At 39.0% G+C, this 16,223-nt stretch overlaps 2 protein-coding genes across 2 annotated transcripts in view; one reads left to right on the top strand and one right to left on the bottom strand.

Moving 5' to 3' along the window:
- Window positions 1-16,223, top strand: part of LOC144691645 (protein FAM162B-like) — a 48,805-nt gene that overhangs the window by 19,707 nt on the left and 12,875 nt on the right. The gene's annotated exons all lie outside the window — the stretch shown is intronic.
- LOC144691643 (importin subunit alpha-5) overlaps window positions 3,243-16,223 on the bottom strand; it is a 51,472-nt gene continuing 38,491 nt past the window's right edge. Inside the window, exons 10-14 of the mRNA XM_078559944.1 lie at window positions 13,230-13,308; window positions 11,316-11,441; window positions 10,917-11,044; window positions 8,471-8,649; window positions 3,243-5,226 (exon numbers count right to left, since the gene is read on the bottom strand). Coding sequence (XP_078416070.1) covers window positions 5,036-5,226; window positions 8,471-8,649; window positions 10,917-11,044; window positions 11,316-11,441; window positions 13,230-13,308 — 703 coding nt within the window. The 3' untranslated portion in view covers window positions 3,243-5,035. The remainder of the gene's footprint in view (window positions 5,227-8,470; window positions 8,650-10,916; window positions 11,045-11,315; window positions 11,442-13,229; window positions 13,309-16,223) is intronic.

Here is a 16,223-nt window from a genome sequence, read left to right as displayed (position 1 = left end):
TTTGGTCAATACTGTTTTGTTACAATGTCACTCATACAAAAGGGAACATATGCTTTTAACAGCAGGCCACAGCGAACTTTCTGTTGCGAGACATAGAGGTGTATATATAATATAATATATATATATATATAGATAGAGAGGCTAACCAGTTGTATTGTGATGCAGCATTCCAGAATCTCTCCTCAGTATTAGTCTCGCTATGCCATCTTGACGCTGTTTGAAGCACATGATCAGTAACTTTTTATCGTAATTTAGTGATTCACTCCCTTATAAACATGTCAAAACACTCAATAACTGACAAGAGAGTGTCTGGGTAGTAAGAAAACAAGAAAAACGATTAATTAAGAAATTAAGAGGTTTAAGAATTTTGATGCTGATGAGCAGTTGATATCGGGAGAGCGCTTGGGTTATCTCCTGCAATGGTAAGAATAATTCACAGTAACGCTGACAAAAATCAAAGGGTGCAAAGTTCACCTTTAAGTGCTACCAAGTTGTATTGGAAGCAACATCATGGAAAATATGAAAAGACTCTTGGCTGTCTGGATGGAAGAACAAAACCTTAGTATGATGATCATTTGAGTAAAAGCTTGTATGACGACTTAAAAGAATCAACAGGGTGAGAGTTCACAGTCAAAGTTTTGGTGCTAGTTGTGGTTGGTGCAAATGTTTTCAGAGGCACTGCAATTTGCATAACAAAAGTGACAGGTGAAACAGCTCATTCCAATACTGGTGTGGCTGAAAAATTCCCTACTTAAAGAAAATTACCGAAGGTGGCTACCTACTGAAACAAGTCTTTAACATAACTGAGATTGTGGCATATGTTTCCAATAATGCCCAAAGAACATATATTTCCCCCAAGAGGAAAAACCAGCACCAGGATTTAAACCCAAAGATAAAAACAAAAAGCTACCGCGGATGCTGGAAATCCAAAACAAAAACAGAATTACCTGGAAAAACTCAGCAGGTTTGGCAGCATCGGTGGAGAAGAAGAGTCGACGTTTCGAGTCCACATGACCCTTCAACAGAACTGAAGTATAGTTAGGAGAGGGGTGAAATATAAGCTGGGTTAAGGTGGGGGGCGGGGGAAGAGAAGTTGAGAGTGGGGTGGTTGTAGGTGGTTGCTTGTCCCTACAACCACCCCACCCTCAACTTCTCTCCCCCCGCCCCCCACCTTAAACCAGCTTATATTTCACCCCTCTCCTAACTATACTTCAGTTCTGTTGAAGGGTCATGTGGACTCGAAACGTCGACTCTTTTCTTCTCCACCGATGCTGCCAGACCTGCTGAGTTTTTCCAGGTAATTCTGTTTTTGTTTTAAACCCAAAGGTTGCTTAACTCTTCGGCTTGGTGGGAACGCTGCAAGAAATTGCAAGTTTAAGCCCTAGTGGTGTACCACTCAGATACCAAAGTTTTTGAAGAGCTATTCGAAGGAACATCTGCATGTTATTTGGCGATCAAATAAGAAAGCCTGGATAACTCAGACAATTTTCCAAGAATGGTTTTCTCTATATGTCATCCCTGCCTGGAAGCCATATTGTGCTAAATAAAATACTGACTTCAAGATACTACTTAACTTGGATAATGCCCCAGGTTATCCTACCAACCTTGATGACTTATTGGAAAATGTTACGGTTGCTTTCCTGCCATCCAACACAGCTTCATTGCTGTAGCCAATGGATCGGGGGCAATAGCAACATGCAAGGCTCATTATTTACATCATACCTTCTTCCAGCTCATTAAGGAAACAGATGGTAAAAATAAGCCAACAATAATCGGGGAATTTTGGTGTGAATATAACATCCTGAAGGGTATCAACAATATTGCTGATTCATGGGATGAAGTTACGGTGGTGTGTATGAATGGCATGTGGTGAAAAACATGGCCCGAATGTGTCAACAACCTTGAGGGGTTTCACATTGTCCCCAAAGTTCAATTCAAAGTTAACTTAGCCATGTAAGTTGGTTTTGAAGAGGTGAAGGAGGGTGACGCGGTGCAATCACTTGAGTCCCACGGAGGAGAACCGTCGAATGAAGATTTAATGCAACCAGAAATACAATAAACTGAAGCAAACCGTTGAAACGCCAGCCCCTTGAATGTTAACAAAATGATTGCCAAACTTCCAACTTATTGACGAAGCAATGGCTTCACTGGAGCTATCCAAACAGAGAACGCAGTTCCAAAGTGAATAAGGCAGTCAATAATATTAACTGTTACAAGATACTTTACCAACAAAAACCTCCAGTCTTCGGATAATTTTTTTCAAGCTTGATGATTCTGCCCCCCTATCCCATTAACTCCACCGCTCGCCCTTTCACCCTACCCCACCTCTACAACCATCACTGGTGAGTATTTAAATTTACATTTCTTTTTATTTTAAAAGTTATTTACTTTAGGAATGTGCTGTACATGTACAGAATTTCAACTTTTTTTTGACTCAATGTCCAAAAGAACCTAACTCCAGGTTATACGTTAATTCTGATGGGGAAAATCTGATTCGTTTAATGTCGTTTCACTTAAAGTTACACTTTAAGAATGCAACTACAACCCTAAGTGAGGAATTGCTGTACTTTGTAATAGTTACATTGGCAATATATAGCTGAGTATTTTAAAAAGGAGCTGTTGTTCTTTGCAGTATTGTTCGTGATAGAATCATTAATACCTAGTGAAATTCTGTATTAACCTTTATTTTCTAGGACATAACTGCATTTACTGCCCCAATCTCAGCTCTCACTTTACACAGGAAATCTAAGTCAACTGTAGCCATGTACTGCAGACCACCTGCACCCTGATCAAATTCACCAGGTAGCACATGGCAAAGTGGTAAACGCAAAAAGGGTCAGTATGTTTGTTGTCAATTTAGTAACTTGGAAACAGAGGGAAGAGAGGCCAGTTAGATTAGGTAATAGATGAAGCCTATGGTAAAATTATATAGAGTAGCACAGGGTCGGTGAATTGTCATGAAATGTACGGATGAAAATTTAACTCTGTTTGCTTTGATCAGCTGCTGATTCCAACTTGGTCTTGTAAAAAGATGGTGACTTGTGACCTGCTCCCAAATCTTGGTCCAACCACCATTGAGCCACACTATGCCTCCTGGAGCAGCTGACTGGCAAAGGCCTGAATAGCAAGTTGCCAATGTATCTTCAGTCATAGAAGAATGTGCAACACAGCAACATCTTGAGGGGGAAGTGAATTAATTGGCTTCAGATATTAATTAGAACAAAAAGATCTTTAAAGAGAAATAATGGCATATTAAAGTTATATTTTAGAAAGCACACAGCAACTCCTTTATACAACTGGATCTTGACCAGAGCAACTTATACCCCTAGAAGAAATGGTAGCAAGTACCAATGAAGTACAAGAAATCGGTATTAATCATAGTATCAAGAGTATGGTCACAAAACTGTATTAACTGCACCCCCAGCATGAAACCGCAGCAAAATAACTGTTAATAGCCATACGATCTCTTTACACGTGCAGGCAATGACATGACACTGACATCAAAACACAATTCCAGCTTTTGGGTCTCAAGCCTAAACCAGTAGTCTTTCTTTTCTTACATAACAGGAATATGATTATCCGAGTGATGAACATTGGTAGTTTGTTAGAAGGTTGAAATGACGGTCAGTTGAACAGGATGATTGCCATTGATTTGCATCAATGAAAGATTTGTAAAGTGACAGTCCTTCAAAAATATACTGTCAAGTCATTTTGGTGACACCTCTTGTTCAGATTCTGCTGCGATTGTTCTTCATGGCTTTTCAGTGCAAACCATTTCTTCCATCTAACTTCCCTCCAGTTTGCACTCACTAAATCATTAGACTACAAATTAAGATAACACCAGAGGTAAGGAAAGCTGGAATGGGCTTATTTTAACCTTGTTCTGAAAAGAATGGCAGTTACATTGCCCCGAACACTCTTCCTAAGTGGTAAGAGGATTTTAATTAATATGAACTAACAAGCAAATGATTTCTGGTTCTAATGTACACAGTGCGCTAAACACATTTTAAACGCATACAGATATCAGAATGGGTTCTAGAATAAACCTCTACTCATTGACTCTCCAGTGCAATTACTGTATACTAGCCACTTCAGGTGTTGCCAGTGTAGTTCCAATATTTCCTACTGCTGAATTGCTGATTTTCTCATGGATGCAATATAATTCACTACCAATCACAGACCCTTATGCGTATGAACTTAAATTTCTCTGCTTTACAACTCCAACAGAAATCTTGTCTAATTTTCACAAGAACATTTTAAAATATGGAGCTACAAAAAATTCTTTTACATTATGTTTAGAATTTCCACAAAGTAAAGGTTAAGTAGTTAAGTAGATCTCGTCACTGGTGCGATTTGCCAGATTGATAAAACTGAGCAGAAGGAAGTAATGTTCATAACTCCAAGACCAGCCATCTCTCAATTAAACCACAGTAAGGAATGATCACAATTCTGTTTCTAATAGATTTGTCATTAACTATATAAAATGTAAGTGAAAAGTTATTAGATGCAGGGCATTACTGGGTAGACAGTCCATCAGTTTACCTACATTGATATTGCACCAGTTTGATTTTTACAAACAAAAAAAAAAATCAGCAATATTAAACATCACAATAGAAAGAACAGAGCCACAGCAAAGGATACAAGTATTTAAGATGGAAGAGTCAGGTGGTGCAAATTTGCTGAGTTTTCCCTAACCCCTATTTGAATGTTTATATACATACATTATTATACACACAAGAATACAACCTTCATATATAGCATACTTTTTGTGTGGTTCCCAAATGTAGCTTTGTAGAGAGTGTGCTGTATGTAAATACGTGCTTTTCTATACACCTACATACAACCTTTTGTTAATAAGAACCAGCTATCTGAGCAAGTTCTTACTAGCATCATTCACCTGTATAGGTGTATAATTATCACTGTGTCCAGGTGCAGTTCCTTCTTATCCCCCCTCCCACAAACTTGTCAGTCCCAACAGCGCTGGGAGGTGTGTGTGTGTGTCTCAAGTGGAGTCAGTAGTCCTCTGTGATCGTGCTTACAGCTGGAAGCCCTCCATCTGAGCTTCGTGCGGTTGAAAGATGTATTGCTGCTGATTAAGATCGACTTGTGGAACAATATTGGCATCTTCCTCCTCTTCTGTACCAAAATAATGCTCTATTAGATCAAATGCTTTTTGATAAACATCCTGGTTTTCGTGGCTTTGCAGGAATTCAATCTTATCCAAACCTGCAGAAGGTTTAGAAAAAAGTAAAGTGTAAGATTTTTCTTCTAAACACTTTGGAACAGAGCTTCTACTTTGGGTGACTGGGAAACTTGGCACAAATTGTACTTAACTTGAAATTACAGTTTTTAAAGTGATGATTCAAATTTTCATCTAAATACATTTGCATAATTACAAATGTAAAACCTTTCATGAACCAGCACAAATCGGGTCAGTGTAATAGAACTTAGTTATTTAACTTTTTAAAAAAATATTCATTGCTGCATTTAGGTGTGATACCTGCAGCTTCATTAAATGTAACCAAAAATTGGTTTATCACAAAATAAGCATTTTTAATGAGTCTCTAGCTCTCCACCTGTAAGTGACTAGATTTTATAAATCACTGAAATTCACTAAAAAAATGATACTGAGCCATTTATTAGTTTCATTGGTGTACTCCATTCAATTTTTTAGTATATAATAATTTCACCAGTGCCTGTACAGGTTTTTAAAAAAAGCTCAATTTGTAAAGCCTCTGAACAGCTACGATCAGCCAAAATTCACCAGCTTCATTATTTGGATTATGAGAGGAGCCAGTTTTGGGTCACTGCCTGTCTAAAATTACATGAGATGAGAGATATCATAAATAAAAAGAAAAGCATTAGAAAGGGTAAACTAAAGGAGGCCAAGGTGCCAGGATCTAGTGGGATACATTAAGGATTATGAGGGGAATGGGGGAAATAGCAAAAACCTTATAAAATATACTTCCAGTTTTATTAAGAGTGGATGTGTGCCAGAGGACAGAGTAGCCAATCTAATACCTACTTTTATATAAGAGAAAATGGTTAACCTGAAAAATGACAGGCCAGTTAATTAACATCTGTGGCAGCAAAAAGTTTGGCATCTACATAGTTTAAATATTTAGATGGAGAGAGGAACAGCCAACATGAATTTCAGAAAGGAAGAGGGAAAGATGCCTACACGTTCTTTGAGGAAGTTAAAAATATGATGGATGGGGAAAATAGTGGATGTGGGCGCTTTTAAAACGTCTTTGACATGAGACTATTGGAGCAGATTAAGGGTATGGAATTAGGAATAGCAAATTGGATTGATAAATGGTTATAAGGAAAGAAATTGTAGAAAGTATGGGCAGTTTCTCAGATTGGTTCTACATGGGTTCCGAGTAGCTTCCTTCTGAGCTGTAACCTATGATTCTAAATCTCTCGCCTGGATTTAGTGGGCCTAGGGCATAACACAGCAGGACCTGTTAACTAGACTGGTGCACGTGCGTTTAGGTTTTAGGAATTTTTGTCCACCAAAAATGCTGGAATTGCGAGCTGTTAACAAAATTGAGAGCAACTGAGGATCTAGAACCTTGGTGAACAGGGAATACAACTATATCTCCTTAATCAATTAATTTAAACAATTGTAAAAACAAGGACTGAGGAGGAGAGTGAATTATGAATCACTGCAAGCCACTGGCTAATTGCCACTAGCTTTGCAAAAACTGCATCTCGTCCTTGACCTTCTGATGATTTCCATGAGGTTGTTGCATTTGCACATTACCCATTAAACATGTCACAGAAAATCTAGTAATTAGCATTGTTGAAAGGCATAATGTGGTAATTGTTAATGATTGCCAATCAACCTCTTATGCCCAGAAAGTGAGCAATTAAAGTGGGAAGTTTCATTAGAGTTATTGGAAATATTAAAAATGTTAAATAAAAACAAAATACTGCAGATGCTGTAAATCTGAAATGAAAACAGAAAATGCTGGAAAAACTCAACAGGTCTGACAGTGTCTGTGGTGAGAGAAACAGAGTTAATATTTTAAGTTTGTATGACCCTTCTGAGCTAAGGAGAAGTAGAAATGTGATGAAATTTACACTGTTTAAGGGGGTGGAGCAGGTGAAGCTGGAAAGAAGGCCTGTGATAGGTGAGGGCTAAGAGAGATTGACAAAGATGTCATCGACAAAAAGACAAAGGGAGTGTTAATGGTAGTGGTAAAGGCTAAAGGACGTGCTGATAGTAGCATATCGGTAAGAAAGCAGAATGTGCTAATAGTAGAACATGGGTCAGCACTCTGTGAAAGAACAACATGGAACAAGTAACAGATGGCCCTTTTGGGGGTGAGGGGTGGGGAGTGAATCAAAACCCAGAGGAGGGGGGGCAGAGAATCAAAACCCAGAAGCCGGGGCCGGGGGGGGGGGCGGGGGGGGGGGGGGGGGGGGTGGAATCAAAGAGGGGAGATAAAAGAGATGAAACAAAAAATAAAATGAATAAAAATGGAAATAAGTGGATAAAAGAGGGGATTAAAAAAAGGGGATGAAGATAGTGTTCAACAACTTCAGACCGCGAACACTCTCCTTTATTTTCACCCCTTTTGTATCCCCCTTTTTCCTCACCACCACCTTCAAGGGCAATTAGGAATGGCAATAAATGCTGCCACATCCTATTAATGAATTCGCTCATTTTTTTATTCAACATTAAAACAGGTACAGAAAGAGGAATATAGAAACATTGGATAGAGAGAGAGGGTTAAAAAAAGACAAAAAAAACATTTAACATTTCCAATAACTCAACTCAAGGAATAAGACACCACAATTTAATTGCTCACTTTCTGGGCAAAAGAGATTGATTTGACAGTTATTAACAATTACCACATTATGCCTTTTAACAATACTAATTACTAAATATTCTCGGCGTATTTAATGGATAATGTGCAAATGCAACAACCTCATGGAAATCATGTGATCTAGGATGAAATGCAGTTTTTGCAAAGCTAATGGCAGAGAAGTGTAAGTTAGTCAGTGGCTTGCAGTGATTCATAATTGAAATTCTCTTCTTCACCAAAGTTGCTGATTGATTTTCAGATTAAGAACAATTATGCTTCACATGCACACTATTTTTTCAAATTTTTAAAAACATTTCTTAGGAGCTTAAAAAATTAAAGCACATACAAATGTCGTTGTAATGGTTAATTCCTGTCTACTTTTATTACATTTCAACTTCAAGGCAGGGACATAGACAAATTAAACGGTTGTGTGTTGAACAGTTTGTGTACGGAATCTTTCCTATGATGGATAGAATTACTGCCCCATTGCTGCAAGATAATATTCTTTAAACATAGCAAAGGAACTAAAATATTTAAAAGTACCATTGCCATAATGTACTTTCTGCAATTGCACAAAGGAAGCAACTTAAACCTTTATGCAACTTATTTTTCTGTTAATTGTACATGAACCGTAATAATTCTCAACATCAACTCACCATAGGCTTCCTCTATTAATGCACAGTAAGGATTTATTCCTGTTCCATTTTGTTTAGCTTCCTGCTCGCCCAGTCTAAGGATATTTTCCAAACCATTCAGTGACACCTGAACGATCTTTGCATCCATAACAGTCAGCAAGTCACACAATGGTTTAATGCAGCCCAATTCCACTATATATCTGAGGAAGAATATAGAAGGGATACAATCAAATCTTAATCCCAGACTAGCACACAGAAAATACTGGTTAATGAGTTCTTGGTCCAGGGCTAGGGTGCACAGGGTTGTGGACAGTAAAACATCTCATTTATAAATATGGTTTATCAAATGCCCACACAACACTGGTGCTTTCATACTCATAGTGCATGCCATTTCCTGTGAGAATAGCTCATGACTCAAACAAGATTTCTCTTCCATTCACTAATCGCCTCATCAGATCACAGGTTTTGAAGGTGTTGTTGCAAGGGGCTAGGCGAGTCGCTGCTCTGCATCTCAGTTAGTACATGCCACTGCACACTCACGGTGGAGGCAGTGACGTTTAAGGCAGTGGATGGAGTGTCAGTTCAATGGGCTGCTTTGTCCAGGATGGTGTCGAGCTTCATGAGTGTTGTTGGAGCTGCACCTCTCCAGCAAAATGAGTGTATTCTATCACACTCCTGACTTGTGCTTGTAGATGGTAGATTGGCTTAGGAAATGAGGCGGCAAGCTACATTGCAGAATTTCCAGTTGCTGACCTGCTCTTGTAGCCACAGTATTTATCTGGCTAGTCTAGTTCAGTTTCGGATAAATGGTAAACCCCACCCCGCCCCCGATGTTGATGTTTGAGGATTCAGTGATGGTATTGCAGTGAATAAACTCTTGTTGGAGATGGTCACAGCCTAGTACTTTGTGTAGCACAAATGTTACTTGCCACTTAAAGTCCAAGCTTCAATTTTGTTCAGGTCTTGCTGCACATGGACATGGACTGCTTCATTACTTGAGTTGTGAATGTAACTAAACATTGTGCAGTAAACATCCCACTTCTGACCTGATGGGGAAAAGGTCAATAATGAAGCAGATGAAGATGGTTGGCCGTAGGACACTACCCCAAGGAACTCCTATATTGATGTCTTGGAACTGAGATTATTGGTCTCCAACAGTACAACCACCTTCACTTATGCTAGGTATAACTCCAACTAGTGGAGGGTTCACATCCACCACTCCCCCCACAATTCCCACTGACTTCATTTGACTAGGATTCCTTGATGCCAAACTTGGTCGAGTACCCCCCCCTGCCACCCAAGAACAGTCACTCTCACCTCACCTCTGGAATTCATGTTTAGACAAAATTGTAATGAGTTATGGAGCTGAGTGGTCCTGACAGAGCACAAACGGAGGAGGATATTGCTGAGTAAGTGCTAATTTATAGCACTGTTGACGACACCCATTACTTTGCTGATGATCGAGAGTAAACTGATGGGGTGGTAACTAACTGGGTTAGATTTCACCTGCTTTTTGTGGACAGGATATACCTGGGTAATTTTCCACATAGTTTTGAGATGCCAGTGTTGTGGCTGTACTGCAACAGTTTGGCAAGGGATAAGGCTGGTTCTGGAGCACAAGTCTTCAGTACTACAGCCAGGAGTGTTATTGGAGCCCACAGTCTGTTTCTTGATATCACATGGAGTGAAAATCATTGGCTGAAGTCTGGCATCTGTAGATGCTGGGAACCTCAGGATGAGGCCAAGGTGGATCATCTACTCGGCACTTCTGACATTCAAGGTGAATCTACATGCTGTTGCATTTAAAAGGAAAACTTTGAAATTACAATTATAGAAATCAATGTCTTTATTTTTATTCTCAAGTCTTCATTAACTTTTTTTAATACAAGTGGAATATACCCACTGTTTTTCTCTCTCCCTTTGTCACACATTGCATTTCCTTTAGTTATCCATTTAGTCTTTCATTTTCAGATGTTTGAACTACTTAGTTATGTTTGTCCGTCCCTACCCCTCACATCTTTAGAGTCCAGGTACAGGAGGCCAGGCATTGACAAAATCTTGGAAATTAACCAGGATACCCAGTGACAAATTTTGCCCTGTAGTCAAAATGTTGAACGAGTTGACTCTGCAGTCCCATTTATAATTGAGCCTTAAAAAGTACAAGGGCTTCCTGAGCAGCTGAGCTGAAACGAGAAGTCTGCACGTGAGGAAAACCAGCTATCCACAACAGTAGCAGAAAAACAAACTGGAAATTGGCAGATGAGGAGGGAAAAGCATATGAAAGCGAGCAGCAGTGTCAATCCCAGGTCAAACAGAGGGAACCACTAGAAGAGTGGACCATGTAAAAATTGGGCAGGTGGCCGAGAGAATCAATGGAAAACATTTAAAGAGCATATGCATGTTTAAACATTAGACTGTGTCTTTTCATGAACAAAACCAAAGATTCAATACAGAAAAAAAGTCTTACTTGATTTGTTCAGGAGTTCCACCAGATGTTGCATTGGTAATGGCCCAAGCAGCTTCTTTCCTTGTCCGGAATTCTGCCGTCTGTAGAATAGTTATTAGGACAGGAAAGATGTCGGCATCTATCACAGCCTGCAAACGTTACAGACAATGCTTAAAAATGTTTTTAAAAAGTACCATTCAACTAGGATTCATTAAAATTATCAACTTTGCTCTTCTATGGAAATCCACCATCTTAAGCTCCAGAGATGCCACCATTTACATGACTAAACTGCATGGTAAGCAGTTGACACCAGGACACAAACAGATGTAGGGAAGTATTACAGCACCAGCAAGTACTGCTCATGCGAGAAAAACCTTTAAAGTTTAGTAACTGATACATCTGTAGAAAATTGAAGCATACCTGTATCTGTGCTCTATTGCCTGCTGTAATATTTGAGATGGTCCAACACGCTTCCTTTTTGATCGACTCTTTTGGGCTGCTCAATAAGTGCAATAAACTCTGCAAAGCAGAGCAATTTAAAATTACCTGGAGGGCAGGCAGGGGGATGGTGGGGAAAGAGAAAGAGATCAAATCATAAAGTATACATTTACAATGCCAGTTGAGTCAATGCAAGTGGTGTGCATGAACATTTAACAGTGGCAGCAAATTTGGAAATTGGATACCAATCTCAATCCAAAGCATGCTAGGACTAAGCAATTGGAGATCTCCCTAAAGGAAATTATTTAAAATAACTTGCGTCTTTGCAATAAGTGAAATAACTTCAGCCTAGCATTGCAAAGCTGGGCTCAAGTGTAATGGCATTCCACTGAATTTTAATCTTCAGGATTCCAACTTATCCAAGGAGTACCCATATGCACCCCCTGCTTCTCACTTCATTCCTTATCTCATTCTCTCCACCACTACCAGCAATTACTCTAAGCCACTATGTCCCTGGCTTCTGACTCCCTGTGTCTCAAAAAAAAACACCTTCTTCCAAACATGCTTTTGCCTACTTTGAAATCCATGTTAAAATGAGAAATACACTTAGTATATATAAAATCAGCTTGAAATTGGTAAGGGAGTAGGTTAGTGCTGTAAGTTTCATTTTACTGGAAATTGCTTAAGGTTAATAGAAACATGGTTAATGGGATAATTAGTCTTAGGTAATGATGGATAGCTCAAAAAGGTGTCCGATGATAGGCCTAGTAAGACGACAACTGGTAAATACTTAAACAACCATTGTACAAAGCTGTGCTAGGACTTCATTTAACCGTGCTTAATTAAGATGCTTGAATTACACGAGTTCATCAGTGTGGATGTAGAATAGAACTTATTTTAGGAACAAAACCAAGTCCAACAGCTTGATAAGGAATAAGGACAGATGAACTGAATCACCATTATGAATAGCTTGTTAGGAACTATCATAAACAGCCTTAGACAAATAACTGATAGTGGAATAGAACAGCTAATGAAACTTTTGGGAATTAGTTTGAAGTCGGAGATAGAATGTTATTGGGGAGGCCGAAACTGGTTAGGGAGAACAGCTTGAGGGGTGATAAGGAAAAGATGAGGTAAAACTGAATACGGTCAGAAGGTATGCACAAAGGCTCAAGAAGCTAATGGCAGGTAAATGATATTAAAGGTGTGACTTTCAACCCAAAGTTTAGGCAAAGAACTCAACATCTCAGAGTAGTTTGAAATAAAGCAAATATTTATAGGTCCATAAGGCCTTGTCAATAATCCATCGAGGTAACCACCCCTGAAAAAGGATAAAAAGTAACAGACTTTGGGAGGGTTCAGGACAGTAGGCAATGGAAAAAAACTCCGGAGGAAGACTCCAGTCAAACACTGAAGGGTTTGAGAAGTCAAGACAGCTTGGGCACCAAGTAGAGAAGTGGAAGAAAGGGCTGTGATTGCCAGCTGTCCTGCCCGATTTGAACCAGTACTCACTACTTAGCAATGTTATAGCCCATCTTAAAATCTTATTGAAACTCAATATCTCACCATATTGGTGGCGCTTGAATCCTGATTGATTAATTGATTAGTGATAAACTTTGACAAGTACTTGAGTTAATTCAAGGATTCAAAAATACAAATGATTACACCGTCATCATTTCCTTACACCTTGTGAAGTACTGAGATACTTTACTACACAAGAAGTGCTATAAAAATGTTTAAATTGTAACATTTTATCAATTATATAAAAATGAAATTATACCATTCACTGATATGATTATCTTTCCTTGTGGTGCTTTGCCACCTTTACTTTTTACACATCTGAACTACCCCTGACATGCTTCAAAGTTTGTTCATTTTACCTTTCCCTGCACTTACCTGAGTCTGTGTATCATCGCCTGTTACAATATTTCCTACTGCACGTAAAGCTGGTGAGATCACCTTATAGTCACAGTGCCTGTCAGGAAAGCACATAGGGGAAAATTACTGAACAAAAAAAAAAACCCTTTAGATCCAAGTTCTACTTACATATTGAGACACTGGATGTTAAAATGTCTCCTAAAGCACCAAAATTCTATTTGTACCATGTCTGTAGAAACTTGTTTTCGGAGGGGTACATTACTGGGGAAAATTAGTATAGGAAAATATTGAAACAAATTTTAAAGGTGTGACCGTACTGGAAATTGACAAACACAATGATAGAACATCTTCAATATAACAGTGGTTAAAGTCGAAGTTAACACTCTATAAAAGATAAAAGCAGTGCAATAAATGAAGAGAAAACAGAACTATATAATTATTTTTCTAGTCACTAGGGAGGAACATACTGACTCACAGTTCAAATACTGACACTTGCATGTTTATCTTGCCTCCTCAAGTAAAGAATGCAGGTAATCACATCAGCTGAGAGCACAGGTTATTGGGTAGGTGGAGCTGCTTCAACAAGCAGTCAAACAAATAGCAGATAGCAGGGTCCTTGCAAAATATTCCGTAAATGTCACAAGACAGGCAAGGTGACTATTGAAAATACAAAAATGACAGTGGCAGCAATGCCCCATATTCCATGTCATGTAAATTTATGTTAAAAATGGTGAGTATGTCTTCACCACAGGGGTATTGAAAAGTGGTGTAAAGTTGGGAGATTTTTGTTACATCAGACTGCAAAACAAAAACCAAGGTAAATATATTTTTTTAAATATACAGAATTAAAAATGGGGCTACTTTTCTTAACCAAATTTCAAAATAGAGGCTGGGGTCCAGTTGACTGCGAGGCAGACAAGGTTGTTTTGGTCTATATATTAGTCAGGTCATACAAGATTTGTCTCATGTGCTTATGCATCAACAGGTCAGTAAATAGATGACAGTAAAACATCTGTTTATCATGCTATGGAATGATATGCTCCACTGTGTCCTTGGGCTTAATTATTACCAGCAAATCTAAGAGGGTTTTTGATTGAAGCTCTCTAGTTCAGTTCTAAATTGACATCTTGACTGCATATGGTTGACAAACTACATCATCCATGCATCATTACTGTTTCCTTCAAAACCTAGTTACATAATGCATTACATAAAATGCTTTCTAATAAAAGGCTATTTGAGCTCTTGTGGAGTTTTAAGTTGAAATATTGTACTTCTAATTTTTTGCTTTTCCTGATGTGTTATCTTACTTGAAACAATCCTTGTATTTCATATGGTTCTAACAATGTGGCGTCTAATGATCCCAGAGGAGACAGAAAACGTGGTGGGCATATCCTATGATTTCCAGTACATCATAGCATTAATGATGGCACAATTATTTATGGCCTGACATCCATAAAGGTGCATATTTCAGTTAAAAGGAAATTCAGTCTGTTCGTGGAAACTATTCTGCTGTGAATACCAGTTACAAGTTTTAGGAAAGAAAAACACACATTGCAATATAGTTTAAAGAAAAGGCTTTGGAGCCTCAACTGGAGTATTAAATTGCACATAAAAGGTAAACTCAGAATTCGGCTTGAAAGCAAATTATACCAACAGGACACCTTTAAATTACTCTTTATTAATTTTAAAAAGTGGGTATTAGACAGGAAAATCAAATGCACGAAGGGTGGTGGACATTCAGAATAATCTGTCAAGGGCATTCAAAATGCAGCTGGATGCTGGGCTGAACTGGCATGAGCATCATTGGGCCACTTTTCATCCTTTGCTTATTTATTGCTGAAAGAAAAAAAAAGATGTCTAAGCTTTTCGTCTTGCACTCATCAGGACACTCACAAGAATATGGTTGGCAAGTGGTTTTGCCATGGAGAATGCACCACTGATGGTGACTGACATTTAATTGCCAAGCATTGTTTGAAATTTAAACCAAGCAGCTTGACCCTGATTGGTCAAGGCAATGCCTTGACCAATGAGTCAGCAAATGGCTGTCACTTATTTTGTTTCACAAGGGCAATGCCTTGACCAATCAGGGTCAAACAATGCTTGGCAGTTAACTGTCAGTCACCATCAGTGGTGCATTCTCCATGGCAACACCACTTGCCAGCCAATCAGCACTCTCTTCACAAACTGTATAAATTATATTGGTATTCTTGAGAGTGTCCTGATGAGTGCAAGATGAAATGGTTAGACATGTATCTTTTTCAGCAATACTCAAGTCCTGTACTACCAAATGACTATTTTTCTTATTTATTAGTTGGAAGAGTCAGTGAGAGTTTCCCATACTACCGCCCCTATGATTAAAACCACAGAGGCACAAGTCAGGAGTGTGATGGAATACTCCACACTTGCCTGGTTGAGTGCTGCTCCCACAACACTCACTTGATTGGCACCACATCCACAAACATTCACTCCCTCCACCACTGACACACAGTAGCAGTGTGTACCATCTACAAGATGCACTGCAGGAATTCACCAAGGCTCCTTCGACAACATCTTCCAAACCCACGACCACTACCATCCAGAAGAACATGGGCAGAGAATAGATGGGAACACCACCACCTGGAAGTTCCACTCCAAGTCACTCACCATCCTGACTTGGAAATATAATCGCCCTTCCTTCACTGTCGCTGGGACAAAATCCTGGAACTCCCTTCCTAACAGCACTGTGGGTATATCCACACCACATGGACTGCAGCGGTTCAAGGCGGCAGCTCACTACCACCTTCTCAAGGGCAACTAGGGATGGGCAATAAATGATGGTCCGGCCAGTGAAGTTCACATCCCATGAATGAATTTTAAAAAATGGTACCCATGTTGTTCTCAAGTCTGGTCCAATGCTATAACTAGACATTATTTGTTAAAAAGCTTAATCACCTTATGAGGCATACCTACCTCTTCATTTTCCATTAAATAATGAATGGAGTCTCCTGGATTTCCAAACTGTTACCTTGGATC

This window comes from Cetorhinus maximus, chromosome 16 (assembly GCF_964194155.1).
Source record: "Cetorhinus maximus chromosome 16, sCetMax3.hap1.1, whole genome shotgun sequence".
Taxonomy (NCBI): domain Eukaryota; kingdom Metazoa; phylum Chordata; class Chondrichthyes; order Lamniformes; family Cetorhinidae; genus Cetorhinus; species Cetorhinus maximus.
Note: the sequence above shows the minus strand (reverse complement) of the source record. Positions and strands in the feature narration are given on the sequence as shown.